General features: G+C 33.3%; 4 protein-coding genes across 7 annotated transcripts; 3 read left to right on the top strand and 1 right to left on the bottom strand.

Annotated features, from left to right (window-relative positions):
- Positions 1-6,508: 6,508 nt before the first annotated feature.
- On the top strand, positions 6,509-7,960 carry LOC115708135 (ethylene-responsive transcription factor ERF073). The gene is made up of 2 exons (XM_030636335.2): positions 6,509-6,846; positions 6,929-7,960. The coding sequence occupies exons 1-2, from the start codon at positions 6,660-6,662 to the stop codon at positions 7,720-7,722; spliced, it is 981 nt and encodes a 326-aa protein (XP_030492195.2). The 5' UTR covers positions 6,509-6,659; the 3' UTR covers positions 7,723-7,960.
- A 5,221-nt stretch (positions 7,961-13,181) lies between these two features.
- On the bottom strand, positions 13,182-15,976 carry LOC133033222 (uncharacterized). Its single transcript, XM_061107883.1, has 6 exons — positions 15,340-15,976; positions 14,796-14,983; positions 14,276-14,516; positions 14,076-14,161; positions 13,905-13,996; positions 13,182-13,820 (listed from the first exon to the last, which is right to left on the bottom strand). Exons 1-6 carry the CDS (start codon positions 15,670-15,672, stop codon positions 13,534-13,536), a joined length of 1,227 nt encoding a protein of 408 aa, XP_060963866.1. The 5' UTR covers positions 15,673-15,976; the 3' UTR covers positions 13,182-13,533.
- A 2,201-nt stretch (positions 15,977-18,177) lies between these two features.
- Positions 18,178-22,363, top strand: LOC133033307 (L10-interacting MYB domain-containing protein-like). 3 transcript variants are annotated; one of them, XM_061108029.1, is made up of 6 exons: positions 18,178-18,305; positions 18,524-18,721; positions 19,465-20,513; positions 20,620-20,713; positions 20,995-21,506; positions 21,641-22,363. In XM_061108029.1, the coding sequence occupies exons 3-6, from the start codon at positions 20,178-20,180 to the stop codon at positions 22,136-22,138; spliced, it is 1,440 nt and encodes a 479-aa protein (XP_060964012.1). In that variant the 5' UTR covers positions 18,178-18,305; positions 18,524-18,721; positions 19,465-20,177; the 3' UTR covers positions 22,139-22,363. The 3 variants fall into 3 exon arrangements, with proteins under 3 accessions (XP_060964012.1, XP_060964011.1, XP_060964013.1); XM_061108028.1 differs by having other exon boundaries at positions 18,195-18,721; positions 19,465-19,593; positions 20,169-20,513; XM_061108030.1 differs by lacking the exon at positions 18,178-18,305 and having other exon boundaries at positions 18,350-18,721; positions 19,465-19,537; positions 20,169-20,513.
- A 1,034-nt stretch (positions 22,364-23,397) lies between these two features.
- Positions 23,398-26,147, top strand: LOC133033211 (phosphoribosylformylglycinamidine cyclo-ligase, chloroplastic-like). 2 transcript variants are annotated; one of them, XR_009685547.1, is made up of 9 exons: positions 23,399-23,866; positions 24,081-24,175; positions 24,259-24,360; positions 24,444-24,503; positions 24,750-24,922; positions 25,029-25,131; positions 25,236-25,394; positions 25,559-25,881; positions 26,023-26,147. XR_009685547.1 is itself a non-coding variant. In XM_061107868.1 (8 exons), the coding sequence occupies exons 1-8, from the start codon at positions 23,512-23,514 to the stop codon at positions 25,730-25,732; spliced, it is 1,221 nt and encodes a 406-aa protein (XP_060963851.1). In that variant the 5' UTR covers positions 23,398-23,511; the 3' UTR covers positions 25,733-25,957. The 2 variants fall into 2 exon arrangements, 1 of the variants encoding a protein (XP_060963851.1); XM_061107868.1 differs by lacking the exon at positions 26,023-26,147 and having other exon boundaries at positions 23,398-23,866; positions 25,559-25,957.
- Positions 26,148-26,445: the final 298 nt, after the last annotated feature.

Below are 26,445 nucleotides of genomic sequence, written 5' to 3'. Positions count from 1 at the left end.
AAACCCTAAATATCGAGGAAACACGAGAAAACCCTAAAACAAGGAAACTACCCAAAAAAAAATGGAGGCAATTTTTCTAGGTTTTGCACCAGTAAAAATGGTAGGTCATTTCCGTAGAAATGGCCTGCTATTTTTCACTGCAAAAAACCAAAAGACCCCCATTTTGGACCAAAACAACCCCAAACATCCTCATAAGCTCTAGAACACCTAATATCATCAATATAAACAAAAACCAAGCAACAAAACCAGATAAAACTTGAAATTACAAAATCCACCATAGTTGAGCCAAGTTTAAGTTCTTAAACTCAAACTTGCTCAAAACCAACTACAACCCTTAAATCTAACACATCTAAGCCTAACCCAACTTAGTTTAACCCGAGATTAGGGTTTGAACAGAACTGAAACACAACAATTGCATGCTTTTTTATCAAAAGGAAAATTTTATTGATCAAGGAACAAAATAACTTTACAACCTGAAAACCACTTGAGAAAGCTAGCCAAAATAGCCAGTTAACTCACAAGTAACCTGTCATCTATAAACTTTTTATATAAACATTGATCTTTAATGTTTAGCTTCTTTTTAGCTAAGTTGTACAATCTACATCTCAATATACTCAATATTTCTGTAACTAAATACAGAGGAGTTCCGGTAAATCCTTCATGGATGCACCTGTTTTGATTTTTCCACAAAGTGTAAACTGTAGCAGCAATTAAAAGGTTACTTATAGCAGCTGCCACACCTATTCTTGGAGTATTAATCCAACTCCTCCAATCTTCGAACTGCCTAGGCCATAAGTTGTAGCCACTCTACCTGAAAATGAAGTTCAGCACCTGAAAAGAGACATTACAATCAAAGAATAGATGGCAGTGACTCTCTCCATCAAGGCCACAAACGGGGCAATTAGTGCTATCAAAAGGGATACCGAACCTCAGAAGGATATCTTGGGTAAGTAGTTAAGAGTTCAAGGCTTACCAAATAATAAACCGATGTTTAGGGAGGCTCTTCCTATTCCAAACATTCTTTAAATACTCCACTACTAGGGTATTTATTTTGCTGTTATAAAGCTTGACAGCCTTAAATTTTTTCCCTTGTAGCTAGCTTCCTTTATGTTTTCTTCACTGAAAATATGCCTTAAGTTGCAAAGTTTTCTCCAATACCAACTTGTATTTTGCTTTAGTGTGTAGTGCTAAAATTCGTTACTTATAAGGTGTATAGCATTGATCCATTTGACCCATAAGCTCTCATGATTCTCCATAATAGCCCATATGTACTTGGCCAAAGTTGCTTTGTTCCATAAAGGCCCTTCTCTAAAACTAAGACCACCAAACTCTTTAGGGAGGCAGACTTTTCCCCAAAAGGCAACTTGAATTTAACTTATGTTCCTTTTGACTCCCCACAGAAATCCACGGCAAAGCTTTTCAATTTCCTTGACAATACTCTGAGGAAGGACAGATATGCTCATAGTTCCTGAACCCCAAAAGAACCGAATGGATAAGTTAGACCCTACCAGCAAAAGAAAGATATTTTGTAGCCCAAGTTTGGAGTTTAAGTTTGATCTTCCTTAAGATGATGTCACAATCTTCCATTCTCCACTTAGTAGGCCTTAGAGGAACTCCAAGGTACTTTAGAGGGAAGCTACCTTCTTCAATTTGAATTTCTTGCAAAATAGCTCTTTTAACATCATTAGACACCCCTGACATATATATGTGAGAGTTAGCTTTGTTAATCTCTAAACCCGAAGCCTTACTGAAGTCATTTAAGGCATTTTTTAGATGTTTTACTGCTTGAATAGTACCCTTACAGAATAGGATAAGGTCATCGGTAAAACAAACGCTAGTAAGCTTCAAGTGTTTACATAAAGAGTGGTACAACAATTGCATGCTTGAAACTAAAGAAAATCAACAAAACTTAAAGAGATAAGTTCTAGGGTTCTTACCTTTGATCCGAACTCCTTCAATTACTGCTAAGAATCTCTGAAAATCAATGAGAAATGCACCAACACTCTTTTTATCCACCAACACTCTTTTTATTCTCTTGTTGACGAGCTGGTCTGTAATGACAAGAGGACCGACATGTGGATACCTCACATGCTTTGTATCTTCCTCCGAGAATATAATCGGAGGTTCTTCTGTTTTTGCTTTTCAGTGGTTCTAGAGCAAACACTGATTGCCCGTTCTTTATTTCATTGACATATCTTTTTTGGGCGTTATTACTGTCACCAACGAGATGTGGCCCTCCCGAGATAACCAATATATCCTCGCCCTCAATAGGGGGAGCTTGCAATCTCTAGTTATCTGGGTTATTGGGGTGATTGCACTAGTTTGGTTCGTTCCGTTGACACTTCACATATTGTCTAAAATATCCACGCAAGATTAGGCTCTCTATCTCGTCTTTCAGTTGTCGACACTCTTCGGTAGTATGCCCTATGTCTTTATGAAATCGACAAAATTTTATTGAATCTCGTTTATTTCTCGCATGTCTCATTGGTTCATGCTTGCGAAAGGCAACCCTGTGCTCATTTGTGAGGAAAATGTTTTCACAAGTTTCATTCAACTCGGTGTATACTGTATAAATCGGAACATATTTATTGTGCTTTTTCTATTTCTTCTTATTTTTAAATGATTCTTTCGAGTCATCTTTTTTTTTTTGGTATTTGAACCACTCAGATTATCTACTTTAGTTGAGGGCAAGACTTTCATCAGTAAACGTGCTTGTCTTGTGCTGGATTTATTTCCCGAGCTAGTCTTTAGCAACTTCATCTCGTTCCTTGCTTCCTCTTTACGCATAAACACTTACGCTCTTTCATTGAATTCATTAATGTTCCTTACTGGACGACCTTGTAAGTCATCCCATAACTCACCTCTGGCCGTTGAAAGCTCGGTTGTGATCCCTGCTTGAAGAGAAGTAAGCTGAATACAGTCATTCAAGTTTCTAACCTTTGCAGCGGTTGTGCTGAAGCGACTCAGGTAAGCCTTAAGTGACTTGCCTGGTTGCTGCTTTATATTAGTTAGGGATGATGCTTCAGGTCATCTATCTCTGGCATCTTGAAACTGTTTCTTAAATTCCTTGGACAGTTTTTCCCAAGACATTATTGAATGGTGAGTAAACTTGTCGAACCAGCTACTTGCTGCCCCAGTTAAAGACGTCGGGAATAAAATGTTCTGCAAATTATTCAAAACGTTATTGGCTCGCATTATGGTATTAAAGTTATTCAAGTGAGCGACTGGATCTGTAGTCCCATCATACTGCAAGACATGTGGATTTTTGAATCCCTAAGGGAATTTAGAATTTAGAATATCAGGATGCAATGGCTCGTTCTCCTCACTCGAGTCATAGCCAAGTAATTTCCTATGTTCCCCATCCTGATATTTTCTAAACTTATCCTCCAACTCAATGATTCGCAACTGGATGGGATCCACTTGCTGTTGATTGGCATTAAATTGATGGCGTAAGTTAGGTGCATTCTGATTTAGTCACTCGTAAAGATCAAGTTGTCTTTGATTAAAATGTTCCCAAAGATCAGGTTGTCTTCGCTCATAATTGCTCACAGATCTCGTCTTTGAGTAACTCTCAGATTGGTAGCTTCATGTATTGCTCATGATTTCTTGATCGGCATAACATCGAGATCTACTTCCTTCTCACATTTGCCTACTTGATCGACTGTGTCCTCGAGACCTTAAGTGTCTCGAGCTCGAACTTCCTTCGTCTTATACTAGCCTTCTTCTTCGGAAGAGGATAGATACACGTCCTCTATTTAGGTACGTGTATACACCTTCCCTCTCTAATCAAGAAGGACGTTGAGGGTGTCTCGGTGGCAGCCCACTTATCCTAGGTTAAGTCCTAGGGTTTCTCTCGTTATCACGAGATATTTCTTGTTCCCTAGGTCAGGGCTGTCTCGTGTCCTCATTCCTACGAGAAGCCTCTGGTACATCATTACGTTCATTCCCTTAGTTCATAAATCCTTGGGATCTTTGAAGAACGTCTCGATGTTGCTCTTGATTATTTTGTTGTTCATCCACTGGAACATCCCTAGTACCCCCAGGTTGTTCCTTTTGGGTGTTTTGGGGATTTCCTTGATTTACTTCCTGTCTCCTGGTTCTTGAACCTCGAGGTCTGCCTCGTGGTCTCCTCACCCCAGGATCAGGTTGATTCTGAGTATTAGTTCCATGAGTCGCCCTAATCGTTGTAGCCTCTCTTTCCAACTTAGCGTTTCGTTGGTTAGATTCAGCTAAGCATTGTTGGAGTTGTCTATTTTCTAATTCCACTAATGGTACATACCTAGTTTGATCATATGCATCCTCACTTTTAGGTATATATCCTGTAGAATTATTGGTTTATTCATTCCTTCTTTCTGAGTTTTGATTTTTACCACCATAGTTTCTCCTTAAACGTGACGTTTCAGTAGTATAGGCTCTTTGAGACCCCATTGGCTCTTTCCCAGGATAATGTGTAGTTTTCTCAGGACGATTTCCATCGTTTTGATTATTCTTAGCCATGGATGGATTTATATTTGTAAGGAGAAATTTTTCTGGGTTTTATCACTAAGGCTCTCAATGAAAGCACTAAATTGTTAATGCAAATTTTTGTTAACAAAAATTAATGAGCCTTTACGTAATAAATATATCACAGAAATAATAAATGATTAAATAACTCCAGATATTTTTACGTGGTTTTGCATTTAAATATGCATACTCCACGAGTCTATCTTATTTATGATATTTTCTGAATACAAGATACAATACTTAATTGTTAATCTTTCTCTCTCAAAATTATTCGTCCCTTGTTCTGTGGAACATACCCCTATTTATAGGAATATATGTTGGGAGTTATTTTCTTGGGATCAGTTTAAAATGTAATTGTTCATGAAACGTAGATAATTCACATGTTTCATTTAAATGTATGTGGGATAACATATGATAATTGCTTAACTGCTCAACTGCCTTTTGTTCTTATCCTTTTCGATGGTTAATGCTGATTTGGACGATTGTATCTCACTTAAAATGAGTTATCCCCCTTATCCATCGTGATGTGAAAAAAATGCTAAGTGTTGGCAGATGGTTTGCCTCGTTATGTCTCTTTGTTCGAGTTAAGATTGCGAGGTGACCGTCTCGCTATATGTAATCTGAGATTTCCATGTGTGACTATGTACCTCGAGACAAGCGCGTATCTCATCAATATCAGTTTTAACAGCTTTTTATTCTTATCTCGCTTAAGGATATATAGTCAGGGAGTTGTGAATATTTTTTATTAAAATATTTATGATTTATTATATCAAGTAATTCATATTCCACTATAGGGCACATGTCAACTTCTGAAGTGCAGCCAAACTTTGGGTATAACATTACTGTGCACAACCAAACACGGTAATGTTGTTTTCCTAGGTTTATCATTCCCTTCATCACTCTTAACAATGTTAAACCTATTCTCATGAAATGAAACTTGCATACCAAATGACCCTTAAAAGCAATAAGATGCTCTCTTTCTCAAAAATATCCAATAACCTAGTTTTCATTATTTGTTAGACAACTAGAAAGTAAGAGCCTCCTTCTATAAAATTTCAAAATTCATTCCTTCTTTTTCTTCATTCAATTCGAACCATAGTGAAGAATACATGCCCACTCATATTAAGTCAAGTACTCAATCATAGTGTGAAAGATTGTGAAGAATTCAATACCTGAAGGAGATCCAAATTTAGATCTTGTTATTACTCTGCAACAGAAAGGAACAAGGGTTAGAGATCCGAACAGAATTAGCCATAATATTTCGCTGCTACCAATATAAAGTTTTTTAAATTTTATATGTATTTATTTTCATTATTTTAAGAATTCATATTTATGGTGTTAGATTATAGAATTATTCAATATACATGTTAGTAAATCTAGATCCTCGTAAAATAAATTTTAATATATACATTATCTTAAAATATTATCTTTTTATTTTTTCTTTCATGTACATAAAATTAGTCATATTTTCTTAAAAAAAAAATACTCAACTTTAAAAATTACCCACTATAATTCTACTTCATATTAAATTAATAATTTTTTTTAAGTAAAAAATAATTTTCTCAAAAATATAAAAAAAAAAAAAAAAAAAAAAAGAAAAAATTCTATGTGACTATAACACTTCATATAAAATTAGTACTCAAAATTGGATTATATGTAGCAACACAATTCTGTTATGCATAAACGCGTGGCAATAGTGCAACATGTGGACTGCCAACTAGAAATGGAAAGAAATATGAGCTGGCAAAAAGTAATAGTGAGAAGACAAGTAAAAACAAAGGACATTTAATTAATTTCCACTCTAAATAGGTTCATCGTAATCCAGTAATACAAAGTAATATATTATAGGCAGCTAAATCTCACGAAAGTTCCAAATATCCAAACAAAAAAAATAAAAAATCAATAAACCTTCATAAAAAAAAAAAAAAGTAAAAATAAAATAAAACAATTAATAATTCCGAAAGCAAAAACCCACCCACCCACCTAACCCAGTCTTGTCCAAGTCCTACTACTTAAACCCCTCGAAACTCTCCTCTTCTTCTCATTCCATAAACTTAATTATTAAACCCTTTTCAGTGTCCGCATCATCAAATCTCATCTCTCTCTCAAGTTCACAACAAGAAAACATTCAACCTTCAAAGTAGTCTCTTTTCAAAATGTGTGGCGGTGCTATAATTGCTGAATTCATCCATGGAAACCGAGGAGTCCGTCGAGTTTCCTCGTCTGATATATGGCCCAACTCATCTTTTGATAAGCTTAACACCAACAACTTTTTCAATTCTGATTTTAGCCAGCGCGGTCATGATGAGCCTGCTCCCGTCAAGAGATCCGTACCATCTACAGGTTAGCTTAAGTATACGTGTACATTACCCTTTCTTCTTCTATGTGGTTAGTCTGGTTCTGAGTTAGCCATTTTCGCAAACAGATGGTGTGCAAGTTGAAAAGCCCCCCAAGAGGCCAAGGAAGAATCTTTACAGGGGAATAAGACAGCGTCCCTGGGGCAAATGGGCGGCGGAGATTCGCGATCCTCGTAAAGGTGTTCGGGTTTGGCTAGGTACCTTCAACACTGCTGAAGAGGCAGCCAGAGCCTATGACAGAGAAGCTCGGAAAATCCGTGGCAAGAAAGCCAAGGTCAATTTTCCCAACGAAGAAGACAGCTACTCCAAAATCCAACCATCTCGCTCTAACCAAACTCAAACCCAACTCGTGAATACGACCCATAATACTCCCCTGTATCAACAACCTCGTGATACTCTGCCCCAGAGTTTGGAAATTGAGTTTGGTTACGATCTCAATAAACAGATTGGAGCTTTTCCCTCTAATGGATTCAAGACTGGTGCCGACCCTGCTGCTACTTCTGGAGATGAACATTCTGGGTCCGGTTCAGAAGGTGCCTATTCTTCAACCGGATTAATGCTGGGTCACAATCAAAACGCCGCCGGAGATAATGGTAGCATAACCCAAACCAAAGTGAAAGAAGAAGAAATGCCTATGAAAGAAGTGGAAGTGATCACAATTGAGGAGGAAGAAGATAACGAGGTACAGAAGTTGTCAGAAGAGCTAATGGCGTTCGAGAATTACATGAAGTTTTATCAGATCCCATATCTGGATGGGCAGTCGGTGGCTTCCAACAGTGTTCAGGAGAGCGATGTTGGTCAGCTCTGGAGCTTCGACGACAACGATGACGCACCTTCCTCCGAAACCTCACCGTCCCTGTAACGACGTCGTTTTAGCTCCACATAACATATTCTATTTGTTTTTTCGCTTTCTCTTAAAAATGGGTAATTTTGTAAATTTAATGGAACTGGTGATTTTGTTCATTATTTCCAAGTATTCGAACTAATTAAGGTGTTTTAGTTTATAGATTACAATAATAAATTTGTGCAGTTGTCAAAACATCGCTGCTTTGTCTGAAATTCTCAAATATGATCAATGTATAATTATTTTTTCCCCTAAATTCCCTATTTATATTTTACATATACTGTATTTTCATAAAGTTTTTATGGGACTTGGTTATGTGATAATTAAGGAATGGATTAAAGAAATATAATTAGTGGATTAATTTAATTTTTGGGTAAGAAAAGTCCGAAAATTACTTATAAGAATAGTAAAGAGTGAGATGCAATGTACAGGCCAAAACCACTAACTAGTAATTGAGGCGGCGCCGCCGTTGGTTTTACGAAACCGGAGGCGGTGGTACAGTGGCCAACTGATTTTGTTTAACTTTTTTGGTAAAGGAAAACTAGTACGATATGTGTAAGTGGTCTTTGAGGTCGTACGTTAATTTGTAGTTTTTGTACTACAATAGTATGATCATTTTGTATCATTATGCTTCTTTGCCATTTCGGCGCGTGGGACCATCCTTTGCATTCCAATTTTACACATTTTGAGAGAGAAAAATGTTCGAGTAATTAGGTAAATATTATCTTTGGTAATTAAAACTATCAATAAATAAAATAAAATAATAGATAGATATATTATTTTTTTAACTATGATTATTGCAGAGCTTTTTTTATTTGTTTTTTTTTTTTTTTTTGCAAAAATTACTCCTCAATTATAAAAATAGGATTTTTTTTTTTTAAGGTGAGGAATTTAAAAAATGCCTAATTTGTAGGGCATTTAATAGTTTGTTCTAACTGGGTAATTTCATTGTAATATTGTGGTCTTGAATGTAATATATTTAAACTAGGATTGATTAAAATCTTTGCTGTTATTCATCTTTAAACAATGTCTATTTTTACTTAATATTTAGTCATAATATTATTATTTTATTACACTTATGCTATTAATTGAACCACTTCATTAATTTATAAATAACTGTACATTTATTTTTAAATATCACATTTTTTTTTTTTACAGTTTTAAAAAATCACTACCGTATAGTACATAGATTATTATAAATTTCTTTAAAAAAAATTTAATAGAATACACACATCAAACATGCTAATATACTATATATATACAATTGTAATAATTCTATATGTTTATCCAAATTTTAACGACGAAGACGTGTCAAGAGTAGCAACACGTGACACAAAAAAATCGAGACTAAATTAATGAAGAATATGTAAAGTCATGACCGTTAATCATGAAGGGTGGTCTGACTGTTAGAGTGAAAGTCATACAGTCACCCTTACCCCTAGCTTGAGTAAGGTGGACGTCTCCGAGAAGAAAAAATGATGGACTAACACCTTCGTAAGCGGAATGAACAATCACCACGCACCCACATGCCAAGTTAGTCTAGGGAGTATATATTATTACCGCTTACCTCCCAAAGGGTTGGTCTACGGGTATACCCTCACCCCCTACACCCTCATGATACAAGTCATGCATTTTATCATAGATACAATGACATTCTCAAAGGTATATGGGAACATCCACATTGCACCATAACTACTGACAACGGGCAAGGGGTCATTACGTAAAACAGCATACTAACAATTAAACAAGGAAAACTGATTATCTAGTACAATTAAGTAAAAAAATTAAACATACATAAGAAGATAAATTAAAACAAATTAATATAGTTCAAAAAAAAATCATATCAAAGATAAATCCTTAAAATTTGGATCAGATTTACTTTTTTTTTTCTTGTGAATAACTTTCCTAAGAATTTTTAATTTATTTAAAGGAAGTTTTTTCTCAAAGTCAGCACTTGAATTTTTAGCGACATCTTTCATTGCATCCTTATTGGAGGAATCATATTCTATCTGAACAAAATACAAAAAATAAACTGAAACCAGTTTCATCTTACAACAACAATGAACATTTTAAAAACCAAATAAAAATTAATTTTGTCAAACAATAATGAAGATTACGAAAACAAAACATAAATGAGAAATATTGAAGATAATTGAAATTAATTTCTTCAGTTAACAAAATAGAAAACACATACACACAAAAAAAAAATACAAAAAAAAAAAAACCCTACAAATATAATTAAAACATCATACAATGCACAACAATATTCTAAAAACAAAATACAAGTGTGAAAACCAGTTTTGAATTTAGAAACAAAATAATAAAAAGAAACTTAAAATCAAAATATACAATAACATCATAAAACAGATCAATCCCATTACAAAACCTTAAGACCTGTGAAACTAGTTTCAAAACTCTAAAAACATGTTAGACCAGTTTCAAACCTGTGAATAATGTAAACCCTATAATATTAGTTTTGAATCTGCGAACCCTATGAAATCATTAAATGAATAAGTGTACGAGACTGATGATTCATGTTTTCATTACAAACAAAAGATTCCAGAAATATTGTTTTTGTGTCAGATCCGATGATGTTATTGCTGCAACTTAGAATATGGTTATTAGAAAATAATTTTACCCTATATTTTTTTATCATTGGATTAGGCATGTTCATGACCTGGGTTGGCTGGGTTAGAGGTATTTTAATAGGCCAACCCAATGATTGCGGTTTGGATAAGCTATAAACCATTCAAATTTTTTTATTGTAGAACCCAACCCTACTTAGTACAATAATATAGGGGGTGGGTTGGGTTGGGTTCATTGGGTTGAGATGAATATTTTAAACTTTGATATTTATGTTACAAACATGATAAAATTATTCAACCTAGTGCATCCATAAAAAAAAAACGATACATATATGTATGTGTGTGTAATATAGTACTTTAAAAAAATTAAGGTAGTAGGGGTATCATTGTGTGAGTAGCAAAATTAATAATAGTGATTGATTCTCACATTAGGCTTGTTGGTAGAAGTAGTAGGGTAACTATAGACTACATGTTAGTGATGTATTTTGGTTAATTCACAATATAATTTATTTATGTATAAAAACGTAAAATATATATTTGTATATATTTTGTAGATGTAAAATATATTTTATGTATGAATGTTGTCTCAAATTTGAAACATCTTTCAAGAAATGGGTTAGTTTGGATTATAAAGAGTTAAAATGTGTCCAACCCATAACCAACCTATAATTATATGGTCTATCGCTTTACAACCCAATGAGCCATGGCCTACTCTTAATATAACCCTTTACTACAAAAAATGGGTTGGGTTGGCCTGGTTGAATGGTTTGGCCCATACTTTGTGCACTCTTAATTGGATAAACTAATTCATTAAAAGTAACAGAAAAAAAAAAAAATCAATTTCATCAACAACATAATAAAAAAATATAATGCAAAAAATTATAATCTAAAAACGATACAAACTTTGAAAACCAGTTTCGAATGTATAAACTCTCTATGAATATCTAATAACTAAACTTCTAACTTCATTCTTTAGAATTCAATCTTTTATTTGCTTTCTAAGAAATCAAAGTTGATTTACGCATACAAAGTGGGATAAAGATAACAAAGGGAATCAGAAACTAAAACCAGATTTATCAACAACATAATGAAAAAAAATACAATGCAAAAAATATAATCTAAAAATGACACCGACTATAAAATCAGTTTTCAACATATAAATTTACATAAATTCCTAATACCCCAATTTCTAACTTCATACTCTATTTTGGCATTTAATCTCTTTTTTGCTTGATCAAAAATCATAGTTGATTTAAGCATTCAACATAGGGTAAATATCTCCAAGGGAATCACAAACTAAAACAAGTTTCATAAAAAAAATAATTTAAAAATGACCAACTTTAAAAATTATAGTTTCATCAGCATTAAAATAAACTAATTATTTCACTAAAAGCACCAGAAAAAAGAAAAAAAGTCAGTTTCATCAACATCATACTAAAAAAAAAAACATTGCAAAAAATAATAATCCAAAAATGATAATTTCATCAACATTAAAAGAAGCGAAAAAAAAAGGTTTCGTCAACAAGATGATAAAAAAAATTATAATCTAAAAACGATACTAATTTTAACAATCAGTTCATCAACATTAAAAAAACAAATTATTCCATTAAAAGAGCCAGAAAAAAAAATTATATTTCATCAACAACATAATGAAAAATACACAATGCCTAATAACCAAACTTTAAAACGATACTAACTTTAAAACCCAATTTCGAATGTAAATTTTATATCAATACCTAATAACCAAACTTTTAACTTCATTCTCTATTTTGGTTAATTTTTTATTTTTGTTAACTGCATTCTCGAACATACAATACGGAGCAAAAATAACAAAGAGAATCAAAAACTAGAACCAAAAAGAAAAAAGAAAATTAAAAGGACAAAAACACAATAAAAACTATAAAAAAAAACACAAAAGGGAGAGAAATTATATATATATAACAACAAAAATGGAGGTGAGTTAATATTATACACTCTAATAATCAAATAATACTCCAAGCAATTACAAAACCCACTAAAAATATTAGAGTAGAAGAAAAAGATAGAGAAATAAAAACCTTAAAATGTAAGGGAAATTTACAAAAATACTGTAATTTGGGTTAATTTTTACAAAATACTGTAATTTGGGTTAATTTTTACAAAATACTGTAATTTGGGTTAACTTTTACAAAAATACTATTACACGAAATTTTTTTCAAAAATACTGTGTTTTTATAAGACACCAGTAAAACACAAAGCAGAACAACTCAAAACAATAACCAATGAAAACTTAACACAGTATACTGCAGTGGGAAACTTATAAAAAAATACAGTAAAAAAGTAAAAAAAATACCGCTTGGCAGTATTTTTGTAAAAAATTAGCAAAAGTTAGTCTACCATATAAATTTCCCAAATGTAAATACAAAATAAACTAAAAAAAATAAAACCAATAGAGCTAGAAATAAAAATAATAAAATATGAGTTTGGATAGTAGATTTACAAAAATGTAACATATCAAATACCATACAAAAAAAATTTAAATGTAAAAATATACCACAAGAAATTAGTAAACTTATGAATGCCATATTTGTGTAACTTTATTACACAATACATAGCTCAATTATATTTTCACTCTTCCCTTTATTCAATTTGTATTATTAGACTTTTTCCCTTTTGAACTCCTATATCTTTCGAAATCCTCAACTATAATCATCACTAGAAAAATCATTTTTGTTTTTTTGGGAAAAGTCTTATTCCTTTTTATAGACCTCTATTATATCTTCAGTATTAATGCAGTTGTAAACCTTAGTAAAAAAACATTGCTCATATGTGCTTCCTCATAAATTCTTTACTGGAATCATCTCAAACAAACTAAATAAATAAATATGACAAAGGTTTATTATAGAGCTTGAAGATCATGAAAGCCGCTATCAGATTCTTATGAATATATATATACTGTCATTTATGTCAAATATTTGTTAAGGCCAGAATCATGGATACGCAACAAATTAGGAAACAATGTCTCATTACTTGGTAATATGATGAGACCATGTAGCTTGCTAATCATATTCACTTTTTTTAATGCCCATATACAACTGCCACACTATATCCTTTCAACAATACTAGGCAGCCTCACGAATCTCCTATTCTCTTGTGTCTATCAAATGCATCTTCCATGGAGAAAAACATACACAAGTATTTGAAAAACGAAGGCTGAAAATCGAGCTGTTTTTGTAGTACGCATGAACACATTTCATTTAACAACTCAGCAACTGGACTCCTTTGTGTTGTTTAATAAATGAACTTCAGAAGATATGAACTTATTGCGGGATTGAAAAAATTCCCAGTCAGGAAGTTTGACATCCAAGCGCTGCAGCCAATTCTTAGCATCCAGCAGCAAGGTTCTTGCCTGCCGCTGTTCCTCGGATTCCCCAGGTGAAAAAATTGAATCTTTTAACTTGTAGGAAGCAAGACCGAAAATGGGCAAAGAGATTTTTGAAGTGTCTCCCTTCTTGGCGCTGGCAGCAGGATGCAACCGTGGTTGATTTTTGCCTGTAACGTTCATAAATGGATTTAGTAAATTTTTGCTCCTTTGAAAGCAAATAAGATGTGGAATAGAGTGAGGGAAATATGTACCTAGAGAATGCGTTGATAAAGGATGGAATGTAAGAAAAGATGCCTCAAGACTTTGTAGAGTTGGGCCAACAGGTATTCTGTATATTGGGTACCTACATCCAATTTGAAATTAATCTATTTTCTAAAATTAACATAGTGAATATTCAACAAGAACTAAAAACTAGATCTTACCATGCAACAGAGAGCCAACTAGCAGGCAATATATCACAGCTTTTGTACACGTTGAGCCCAGGGAATTTAGATGCAAGATTCAAAACCTGATACAGTTGGCAATCAAAGCAGAATTAGAGGCACAAGCATAATATCATATCAGGAAAAAAAAAAGTATTATGCAGAAATCAATACATAAAACTCTAAGAAAATAGACTTACCTGATCATATAAAGGTTTACGAACATATGGTGATTCACTTTCAAGGTATTCATATACGGGTTCTCCTAGTGAGTTATAAGCCTTAGTTTCGTTACTTGATGGACTCAAAGGAGGTGGATCTCTCAAACTGAGTCCATTCAACATCTGCGTATTCAAGTTCGTGAGGTTGTGCCAACCCTGTCCTCCATTAACAACACCACTTGCTCCCCTTTCTGCTTCACGGTTGCCACTTCCAGCATCACTATGAGCATCACGCATCATGTCAGTATATCAATTCAAACATTTCACCAAACAAATGACAGAGTCAAGAGCCTAGTAACAACACAGTCAGATTACATTGTAGACAAACAATAACATATTATCTTGTCACCTCAAGAGTAAGAAGCAGAATCAATTCCCATAAAGAGGTGACACAACAACAGCAAAATTCACTATTAGAGAGTACATAAACCAGATTTTACATCTCAGTATTATCATGTGACTTTAACAATGCAAAGAAAGAGGTTACAAATAGGCTCACCTCAACCTTTGTGGATCCACATACAATTGTATCCCTGATAAATATGGAACATAGTATTGCTTAACTGAATCACATCCATTCAGTAACAAAGGCACACCCACCCCATATACACTCCATTCCCTAAACGCTTCCCACAGATCCCCAAGACAGTAAAATGCTTCTTGAGCTCTCCATCCTCTCATTCTTGCCTGTGAACTCAGAAATGAACCAAGTCATCTATATGGAATATTCCTAAATTCATAAGAAAGAATTGGATACATATTCAAACTAACAACTTCTTTACATCTTCTTATACCTTAATCTATATGGTTATTACTAATACTAACTAATGGGCTTCACTTAAAATTACTTTACTCAATTCAATTATCAAACTTTGAGTTTTTTTTCTTGTATTGATGTTCCCAGCAAACAAGCAATTCTAAACCGCAATTAAAGCATAATTCTTTACACCCACATACTTTCCTATTAGATTACTGAAATTGAAGTCAAAATAAGAACATTTTTTTGATTATTTTTCTTCAACAACCATAAGATTTAAGCTTACCTCAGAGAAGATTTGAGCTTTAACATATGGAGTTACCGATTCAATGATACGATCCAAATTAGACGAAGCAACGTCTGGTGAAGAAGAAGAAGACGAAGAAGAAGGCAAAGAAACTGAGTTAGGCCTCGACAATGTCGACTCATCGGAGTCAGTCCGAGTCTCAGCATCAGACGAGTCGAGTTGGGTTTCATACTTCAACGACTTAGAGAACTGCCTCCGCGGCGATGGCTGAAGCTTCTTTTGCAACTCATGATATCTCCGAACCGCCGGTGGATTGTAGAACCGTTCGGTGCCCCGATATCGAGTCAAGGAAAAACCTCCAGAATTGGACATTGGTGGGAGAAGAGTGAGAATTAGGGGTCAAAACAGAATTAAGCACAAGTTATGGGTTGCAATTGTTGAGAAATGTTGAATATTTTCCACGGGGTGTTGCAAGTATCAAGGGTTTTAGAAAGTAAATTAGTAGAAGTTCAGGGGTCAAAGTGTAATAAAGGTTTTTGGTCCTGAATTTTCTGGATTTTGAAAGAAGAAGATGAGAGATCAAAATATGTGTACTTATTATTGCTTCTTCAAATGAGGAGAAAGTCTTCTTTGGTTTGGTCCAAACAAAAACATAAAAAATCAACGCCTAGCTTTGAACCTCTTCTCTATCTGAAATTACCATCTGGCCCTTTTATTTTAAATGCTTTTGGAATTTCGCTCTCTCTCTTTTTAATTAATTGATTCATTTGTGCTACTAAACTTAAACTAGTCATGGCATATTTTGTAAAAATTCTTAAAATGTATTGTAAAATTGTAAGAGTAAGAAATTTTTAAAATGAGAGTTTCAAACTTCAATTGTTTCACACCAAAATTAATATATACAAGTATATTTATTATAAGATTCTTTTATAGAAATAAACTATCTTATATATATAATTTTGTTATAAAATATTATTTATAAAGGTCTAAATTACTAAATTAATTATCACCGTTAATGTTTAGTTCTATTTTCTTTTATTACATTGATTTAATTTCTATTATTTTAGTCAATTTTGTATAAATAGGAATTCACCCTATTAAAATAAACAATTCAGAAATTCTCATTCAGTTTTTCTTTCTTTCTTCATTATATTATCTTTTTTTCTTATATATTTTATATTATTTTATAACACGTTATCAACAAGAGTCTATGCCCAAGCCCTAATGTAAATATTTTGTTAAAGTTCTTGAGTTTTTCAAGGTCACGATATACTAAATATATATTTATCTGACTGAAATAATTTCAATAACATTTTTTTTTCTTTTTTGTCTATATATATCTATATATTATATATGTATGTATATATTTTTATATGTTTATTATTGAATTTATATATATTGTATGTTCTTATTGTTTATCTATAATATGATAGAGAAAATCTATATAAATTATGCATATATCTAAAAGATTATGTATCCTCGATAAAGTATTGCATATATCTTGAAGATTATGCGTCCTCAATAAAATCTTGCATATATCCTGAAAATTATACAAATATAATACTCATCATATAACTGTCTGAAATATAATAAAAGAGATGAATACATATTCATATATATATATTCTTGTATTCTTTGAGGACAATGAAAAGTAATCTACTATCGATATAAATTTTGGCAAATATTTTCTGAAGTAAATATTTTATATTTGTCAAAAAACATATTATATTTATGTGAATGCAACCAAAGAATCATTAAAATGATTATAATTGGTGCAATTTTATAGTGGCCTTTGAATACCCAAAAAGAATGTTAAGAAAATTGCATTGAAACATCAAAGTATAAGAATAACAACAATGAACATGACTAACGTTATTTAAATATATAAGACCTGTATTTCTTATTCATCATTCCCTGCAGATAATGATAGGAATTGAATTTATTTAATTTCAAAAAGTGTTCATATTCTATATGTTAGTCATGTTATTATACATTATTATTACTTACAGTGTTTATATTAAAAATTATTGCATGTGACATATATTTAGTTGGGAATATTTTACCAGGATTTAGATTTACTAACAAGTATGTTGATTAACATCATAAATATGAATATCGTTAAAACAATGAAAATAAACACATAAAGGTGTAAGAAAACGTTACATAAATTGCAGCAGAATATAATGACTCCTTCCGTTCAAGATCTCTAGCCCTTGATTCCTTTATGTAGCAGAGCATTATCAAGATCTGAACCTAGATCTCTTTCTCTCATTCGGGTTGGTTACCACCATCTTACTCACTATGATTGAGTACTTGACTTGCTATGTGTGGGCATAACACTGTTTCACTCAAGATTTTAAATATAGAAGAACAATGAAGGAGGCTGAAATCACTAAGGAATGAACTTTCTCATCTAGGTTGGTTGAATAGTCAAGTTGGCAAGAGGATGAGATGAGAGCATCGTGTTCTTTTTATAGCGTACAACAAAATTTATATACCAACAACTCACAATAACCTATAAAAAATTAAAAAAAAAAACAACATAATTTTAAAATAAAAAAAAGTTAACAAAATCAATATCGATATACAATAATCTTTAAGTAATTTGTTAACAATTACAAAAAAAAAAAAAAAAAAATTATTTAACAAAAAATAATATAAATAATAAACAGTGTAAAAAGATCATTATGCTAAAATTAAAATAATGACATTTACTTATATAATTCTATAATTTGAGATTAAACATTACATAAATAAATCATTTTTTTTTTTGTGGATTAAGAAATAAATCAAATTTATCGAACAAGAAAATTGGGCCATCTATCTCCTACTATACTAAAAGTTGTTGTTTCCAAACAAATTTTGATAGGTTATTAGGGTTAGGGTAGTGTGCTGACGGAGCAGTGCTCACCTTATCCTAGAAAAGCTTATCCCGGAACTTGCAGAAATCGCAGTACACCATAAGTGTATAACCCAATTTCAGATCTTCCCTGTTCGCATTAAAGGTTCGTTTTTTAATTTCATTTTATTTAAATATTTGAAAAGAACTTCTCCCTCCCTGTTGTTTCTCGTCGTTGTCATACATAGTTTGTCCTGATACGAGCTTCTTCGTTGATTATCAGTCCATTACTCTCTCTGGGTTCTCTTTGTTTTAGATTTTCAACGTGCATGGATTGAGAATATAAAATAATAATCAAATGGGTATCTTAATTCACGTGTTCAGAGTTTCTGAAACTTTATTCAAAGCCTATTCTTCCGATTCTCTCTACCACTCGTGAAATACGCCTTCGTTCTTACCTCACACTATTATCTCCTTCTACTTGCTTGTCCTGATTCGAAGCTTGGAGTGTCGTTTCCGAGGTTCTCTACATTTGCTTAGGCGGAAATCCCCCACTCCGATAGGTTCCTAAAACTGAAACAGGTATTGTAATTTCTATTACTTGATTTTGCTATTCGATTATCATTATTCGTTTTATATTTATGAATGTGCTAAAATCTCCATCTCTCTCTATTTGATTTCATATGTTGTGGTTGTGATTTTCTTTTGATGTTTGCGTTTATTCTATTATGCTATGTATGTGTTTTGTAGAAATGTCTCAATCTCTTTTCATGCATTTATGTTTGCTGAAATTTCGAACTATTTCTTTTTTTCTTTGTTAGATCTGGGTTTGTGGCAGTTGTTCATCGATGGAGTGTTTATGATTAATTATTGTGATTCATATCTGACTCTTGTGTGTGAAATGAAAAGCCCCCTGCTTTAGTTATGAAAATGAATTATTTGTGTCATCTGTTAAATTGGTCTTCTGTATTATGCTTGTTTTTCTATCTGTATTATAATATATTACTTGATTATTGTTTTAGCATTTAATTAAATTTCTACCAGAAATACCAACACTTTTTCGTTATTAAAAGGTTGTATAACTAAGAACAGTAAACAGTATGTGGAGGCACACATGGCTGTAAATAATGATGATGCTACAAAACAAATTTTTAACTGTTGTTTATTGAATTGTCTTCAAGTACACCACTTTGGTATGTTTTTTGGAATAGTGTTGATTAGGGAACTATGGTTGCTTTCATGTGGTGGATGTAAAAATTTATTTGTTGTGTATATAAAGTGAGCTGCATTTATGTTATCATTTTACATTTGTGCCTGCTTTATAGGCGGTGCTACATTAAGTTCATAAGAAAGAGCAATGACAAGAAAGGGCTAGAGGGTCAAAAAGAACCTAAGAAGGTATATGATTTCATGCTCGACTATGTTGGTGTGTTTATCTCTCGAGCCTTTTTGATGTAAGTTATGTTCATATATATATGTATATAAATGCGAAAGCTTATATGATTATTGTTAATACTGGTGTAAAATATTCATTTGCTGCCGTGTTTGGTCCTAGTTATGTCATTGTTGTGTTTTTAACAAACCTTGTCTAAATTTTTGTTAAGATATAAATGTAGAGTGCTATCATTCAAGTGCCAATGTTTCCTATTTTCTTTTTCTTTTGTTTTGAACAAACTTCGCAAGACAGTTTAATTCAAGGCTAAAAGTTTGAAGCATATTCTCCTGCGGTGTCATTTTCTTTTTATAATAAATAAGCCTTTCTCTTGTGCCCTGATGATTCTTATATTGTTGAAGGCTTCTGTTTTTTGGTTCCCGTGTTGGAGTTGATTACAAATCAGTGGATAAAATATTATGCAGAATCAGATACTCTCATATTTTCAATGATTACAAAATAATAGATGACATACTAATTTATATTATTTTTTCAGTTACGGAATTCAGATTTTCATTTCAGAATCATATTTTTTTAAAATTACCGTGTTCAAATCACCAACCAATCAAGCCCTGTGTTTTTCTGATGGTTTGATAGAACGAAGTGATGGGTGTTCGTTCCCGTAGCGGTAGTGATCGACTAAGAACAGTTTGGACCCCTGAAATGGATCGGTATTTCATTGATCTCATGTTGGAACAAGTCAACAAAGGAAATAAATTTGATGACCATTTGTTCAGCAAACGAGCCTGGAAGCACATGGCTTTGTTGTTTAATTCAAAGTTTAAGTTTCAGTATGAGAAAGATGTTCTTAAGAATAGGCATAAAACGTTGAGGAATCTGTATAAGGCTGTTAAGAATCTCCTTGACCAGAGAGGCTTTAATTGGGATGAAACTCGCCAAATGGTTACTGCTGAAAACAATGATTGGGATGAATATATTAAGGTCCACATAACTAACTTTAAACCATCCTACTTCTTTTTTTATTAATGATTGTATTCCCTTATCTTAAAAAATTGTAGAGACTATATGAGTCGGCATTGCATTGCAGGCACACCCAGATGCTCGTTCCTTTAGAATAAAAACCATTCCATATTACAGTGATTTGTGTAGGATATACAGAGATGCATTCCCTGAGCCAACAGGTAATCAAAATGTCATTGTATATCAGTTGGGAGATTCTTAACTTGAGCTGTAGTTTGTCGTTGTTACTCAAGATGTTACTTTCCGTTACTATAACCTTTATATAGAGGCTAGAGCTGTTCATCTGTACTGATATTGAATAGCAATAGTTAAACGTCAATTTTCTTTCCTCTCTTTCTTCTTTGCTCTTTCTTTTATGCAGTTATTATTTTTTTTTTTTACAAGTAATAATAGATGACTTAGGCTAGAAACGAGAATGAGTTGTTTGATGATGGATAATTAGGTAAGAATGTGCCTGAGGGATCCTTGCTTTCAAGTGGTAAAGTAGCTATTGAAGTTACACAGCCAAGTGAAGTTGGGGATGGGGACACACTGGCGCTTCATGATATCATGATTGATGAAGATTATGGAATAACTATATCCGAGAAAGATGCTGAACTTGAAGCTCCACAACAGGCTATGGCGAGCTCGAGAGGAACCACATTAAGTAATCGAACAAGAACTTATTGGCAGCCGCCTATGGACCGGTATTTCATTGACCTCATGTTAGAACAGGTGCAGAAAGGCAGCAGGATTGATGGCGTATTTCGGAAACAAGCATGGATGGAGATGATTGCGTTGTTCAATTCCAAGTTTGGGATTAGCTATGACATGGATGTTCTTAAAAATCGGTACAAGACTTTGAGAAGGCAATTTAATGTGATCAAGAATCTACTTGATTTGGATGGTTTTGTTTGGGATGAGACGCGCCAAATGGTGACTGCTGATGACTGTGTCTGGCAAGATTATATCAAAGTATGTATTATCATTTGGTTCCCTCTTAAATTTCATGTGTCAATGCAAAATATATATTTGTACGAAAAAGAATGCAGTATAGATTGGCAAAACAATGAAAATGTATTAAGAGTGTCTTAAATGATAATATGCAGGATCATACAGATGCTAGACAGTTCATGACCAGGCCTGTACCTTATTATAAAGATTTGTGTGTGATATGCGATCCATGTTCTGATGAAAAAGAGAGCTCTTCTGGGCAAGGGTTGGAGCAACAAAATGATCAAGATACTAGGTCTCCAGCTACATCAGTTTCAAACAGTGAATTTAAGAACAAGCGTCAACTAGAGAACTGGTCTTCCCTTCCTCAATCAAAAAGATTTCGGGAAAAAGACGAAGGAATGGCTAGTGCTTTTCGTGAGATGGCTACTGCAGTTTCTTCTCTGTCAGATAATAAGAAAACTGAAGAGAACTACTCCATCCCAATAGAGAACGTGATTGAAGCAGTGCAAGCTTTGCCGGATATGGATGAAGAGCTTGTGTTGGATGCGTGTGATTTGATAGAGGATGAGAAAAAGGCCAAAACTTTTATGGCCTTAGATGTTAAGTTACGTAAAAAGTGGTTGTTAAGAAAACTGAGACCGCAAGCATAGCCATTTTATTTGTGCTGTAGTCGACTTTTGTTTTGGTGGATGGGCTACACAAGTGAATTAGTGTATCGTGTTCAAGAAAAGGAAAATGAAAGAATTCACATCGTAGAGAGATAGAGAGGCAGATATGAAAGAAGCTTGTATCTATATGTATCTACATTATTTGTTGAAGTGATTCAAATGATTAGTTCAACTAGTAATAATAAAGATTATAGATTTTTATCAATAAGCCAATAAGCTATATACACTATTGAAGATAGTATGAGATTCTGGATCTTCTTTGGCATATTAATATATGAGCTGATTCAGCTGAATTGTACATAATATGCATTGCATTGATATTTTTACCTATTTATGTCAATATATCAGTAAGTCAAACTTATGCACACGTGAGACTAATACTTAAAATATGTCATATGCCACATATATAGAGGTAGGTGTACACAGTGCCACAAAAAAAAATCGAAGATTAAGGTTATTTTTTTTTTGGTAAGAAGGTGAGAGATTAGGATAGATGGAAAGTAAGATAAAGGAAGAGTTTAGGATAGAAGGGGAAGACAGTAACTCAAGTTGGAAAGATAAAATTACCATAATACTATTTATAGTATAAATATTTATTATCTTTTAAAAATAATTTTAGTATTTGATATATTTAATTTATCTTTTTAATCCTGCAAAGAGATTAAAGTTTGAAGAAATTACATTGTATATTCATTTTATTATTTTTTTTTTTTAAATTTTTACTTTTGTTTTTATTTTAGTTAAGATATACTCACTTATATGTGCTAAATTTAAGTAGATGGTGATGGTACATTGGACAACTAATTTATAAAGGGAAATTTACATGGTATACTAACTTTTACTATTTTTTTTATAAAAATACTGTAATGCTATATTTTTTTACTTTTTTACTGTGTTTTTTTATAAGTTTCATACTGCATTATACTGTGTTAAGTTTTCACTGATATTCTACTAGTATTGTATAGTTGTTCTACTATTTTTTTGAGTTGTTCTGTTTTGTGTTTTACTAGTGTTTTATAAAATAACAGTATTTTTGAAAACTTTTCCGTGTGACAGTATTTTTGTAAAAGTTACCCCAAATTTCAATATTTTTGTAAGTTTCCTGGTAAAGTTTTGAGATTTGGAGGGAGATTTCACACATAAAAGCCAACAAGTGTGTAAATTTTCTCTTTAAGAAATAGGCTGGCCCAATACAAGGCCCAAATGGATAATGAAAAGAAGGTTGAGTGAGTGACAGTGTCTTAAGCCCTAGCTCTGTGTCTATTCCCGCCTTCTTTGCTCCAGCTTTCCCGTCATTCTCGGCTAAACTCTCACTCTATCGCTCTTGGTCCATAGCCATAGCCATAGCCATAGCCATGGCCACCACAAGCTTGAACTCAACTACAGAGCTTTCTAGGTCGTTGGCTGCTTCGAATGGACCGTCTTCTCAGAGAATCGACCGGAACCGGCGTTTCGTATGCCGATTGCCGTCTGTATCTTTCTTCAATAAGTTGTCGAAGCCTTCAATGGAAGTTAAAAGAGTTACGGCAAGTGAAGCTTTGAGGAGCAGAGGAGGCATAATTTCTATGTCGAAGAGTGAGAGTGGTGATACTGGTGTTGGTCTTACATATAAGGACGCTGGTGTTGATATCGATGCTGGGTCGGAACTTGTTCGGAGAATCGCTAAGATGGCTCCTGGGATTGGAGGCTTCGGGGGTCTCTATCCTCTTGGTATGGTTTTTACTGGGTTTTGGTAACTTCTCATTAAACTTATTGTTTTGATGACTTTTCGCACGAAGCTCTTTATATATATAAATTGATTTTAGTCTTCTTTTTATATGTATATATATTTAATTCTGAATCGACTGCAACTTCGGTTCTCTTTTGTAATCCTCTAATTTAGACTGTTCTCTAATTTTAGTTCTGTGGGCTGGTTTATAAACAGGTGATAAGTATCTCGTTGCTGGTACTGATGGTGTGGGAACTAAACTTAAGCTTGCATTTGAAACTGGTATACATGATACCATTGGGATTGATCTGGTAAATTTTGAAATGAGTCACTTTAACATGCTTATGTCACTGCTCATTGGTAGTTGGTTTTAGCTAATTCGCTTTAACTTCAGGTTGCAATGAGTGTTAATGACATTGTTACTTCTGGGGCGAAGCCATTATTTTTTCTTGATTACTTTGCTACAAGTCGCCTTGATGTTGATCTTGCTGAAAAGGTAAATACCAAATTTCGTTATAGCTTGCTTATTTACTACTTACGTATAAGAATCCTAATACTTTGATTTTAATTTTGTTAAAGGTTATAAAAGGCATTGTTGATGGTTGCCAACAATCAGACTGTGCTCTTCTAGGTGGAGAGGTAATTTAAATGATTTTCATGACAGTTTCTTTGTTTCAAACAAATTGTACACTCTTATTTGTTTGACAAGGAAATATTGTTACTAATACTACTGACATTAAGCGATAGTGAAATAGCGTTATGTTTATTTCACTTGCTCTGAAAATTCAAACTTTAATTACCATAGTAGTTTCAGTATTTCTGTTCATGCACAAAAAGTAGTGCTAGTCTCTTTAGCTGGTCTGAGTTAATTTATTTGTTTTTCAGACTGCAGAGATGCCAGATTTCTATGCTAATGGTGAGTATGATCTTAGTGGTTTCGCGGTTGGTATTGTAAACAAAGATTCAGTTATAGATGGAAAAAGCATTGTGGCTGGAGACGTACTCATCGGCTTGCCTTCTAGCGGAGTTCATTCCAACGGTTTCTCTCTTGTAAGAAGGTTGGCAATTTTTAAGGAACTTTTACTGTGAGGTTTCCAATGTTGTCAGATAGGTAATTCACATTCCCATTTATGTGATGAAATTAATGGTTGTATGTGAACATAGGGTTCTGGCTCATAGTGGATTGTCTTTGAAGGACAAACTTCCTGGGGAAGGTGTAACATTAGGCGAAGCTTTGATGGCACCAACTGTGATATACGTTAAGCAGGTTTAGGTTCACCTCCCCTTCACACTGTCCTCTGTTTTTATACGTTTCTACAATACTTGCTACCCTGTTTTTAATGTCTCTTTCCTTTTTTATAAATAAAACAGGTACTTGATTTGATTAGCAAAGGAGGTGTAAAGGGGATAGCACATGTCACAGGTGGTGGGTTTACTGACAACATACCACGAGTGTTTCCGAAAGGCCTTGGTGCTGTTATTGACATGGATTCCTGGGAGATTCCTGCTGTTTTCAAATGGATCCAAGAGGTAAGCAGATATATTGATTTTGTGTCTTTGTCTCTTTGTGGAGGCTTAAGTGACATAAAGAAAGAAAAAATAACTAGTAATTCCCATGGTTTATGCTGTTCAAATTTTTTTCTGAAAGTCTTAAAATTAACTTATGTATTTTTACTTCAAATTTCTTGCACAAGGCGGGAAGAGTAGAAGATGGCGAGATGAGGCGAACTTTCAACATGGGCATTGGGATGGTTTTAGTTGTGACTCCAGAAGCATCCCACAGAATTCTCGAGGAAACTGCTAATGGAGCATACAAGGCTTATCGCATAGGAGAAGTGGTAAAGGGTGAAGGAGTGAGTTACTCTTGACTGCTGGATAGTTGTCAATTTATGGAGCTGAGATATGACGCAGCTCACCATTTTCCTGCAACTTCAACACAGAAATTTTGAAGATTTGTATTTTTATTTGCTCTGTTGTCCCCTTAACTTGGGCGTCAAATTATGCGTCAACTGTATTGGTAGAGATGAGATGGATGTAAAGTTAATAGCAGTAAACTGGATTTAAAATAAGAAAAAAGGATTTGGTTGATTAAAGATTAAACTCTTATAACAGATTACTGATTAAGTTAGACAATTGATTTTAAAAATATCCGCATAAGATAGTGCAAATAAAGAATTTTTAATTAAATTACATTTCTGAATCAAATGACTTGTTAGTGTCCCCTAAAATAAAATGTTTTACAAGACATCAAATTAGCTTATAACACATCAATACTACAAATAATCACTGAATTTTATTAATTCAATGCTCTAATCAAACTGTCATTTTTTTTTGGGTTCCTCCTCTTTCGATGGCGACCAACCCTACCTTGGCCACTTTCACCAAGCTTTGGAGATCGTCCACTGTCCTATCTGGTGCATTGGACATTTTCAACTTCTTAAGCTCAATACCTGCAGGAACACACCTTGGCACACTGTTGTCACAGAGCTCTTTAATGCTAGTTGTTCCATCTTTTATGGATGCTACATTGCTCCGTCTCCTTCGCCTTTTCTCTTGGCTTAGTTTGGCTTTACTTCCATGT

The sequence above is a fragment of the Cannabis sativa genome, unplaced genomic scaffold (genome assembly GCF_029168945.1).
Source record: "Cannabis sativa cultivar Pink pepper isolate KNU-18-1 unplaced genomic scaffold, ASM2916894v1 Contig3, whole genome shotgun sequence".
Classification (NCBI taxonomy): Eukaryota; Viridiplantae; Streptophyta; class Magnoliopsida; order Rosales; family Cannabaceae; genus Cannabis; species Cannabis sativa.
The sequence above is the reverse complement of the archived record's forward strand: the minus strand, read 5'-3'. Positions and strand labels throughout refer to the sequence as shown.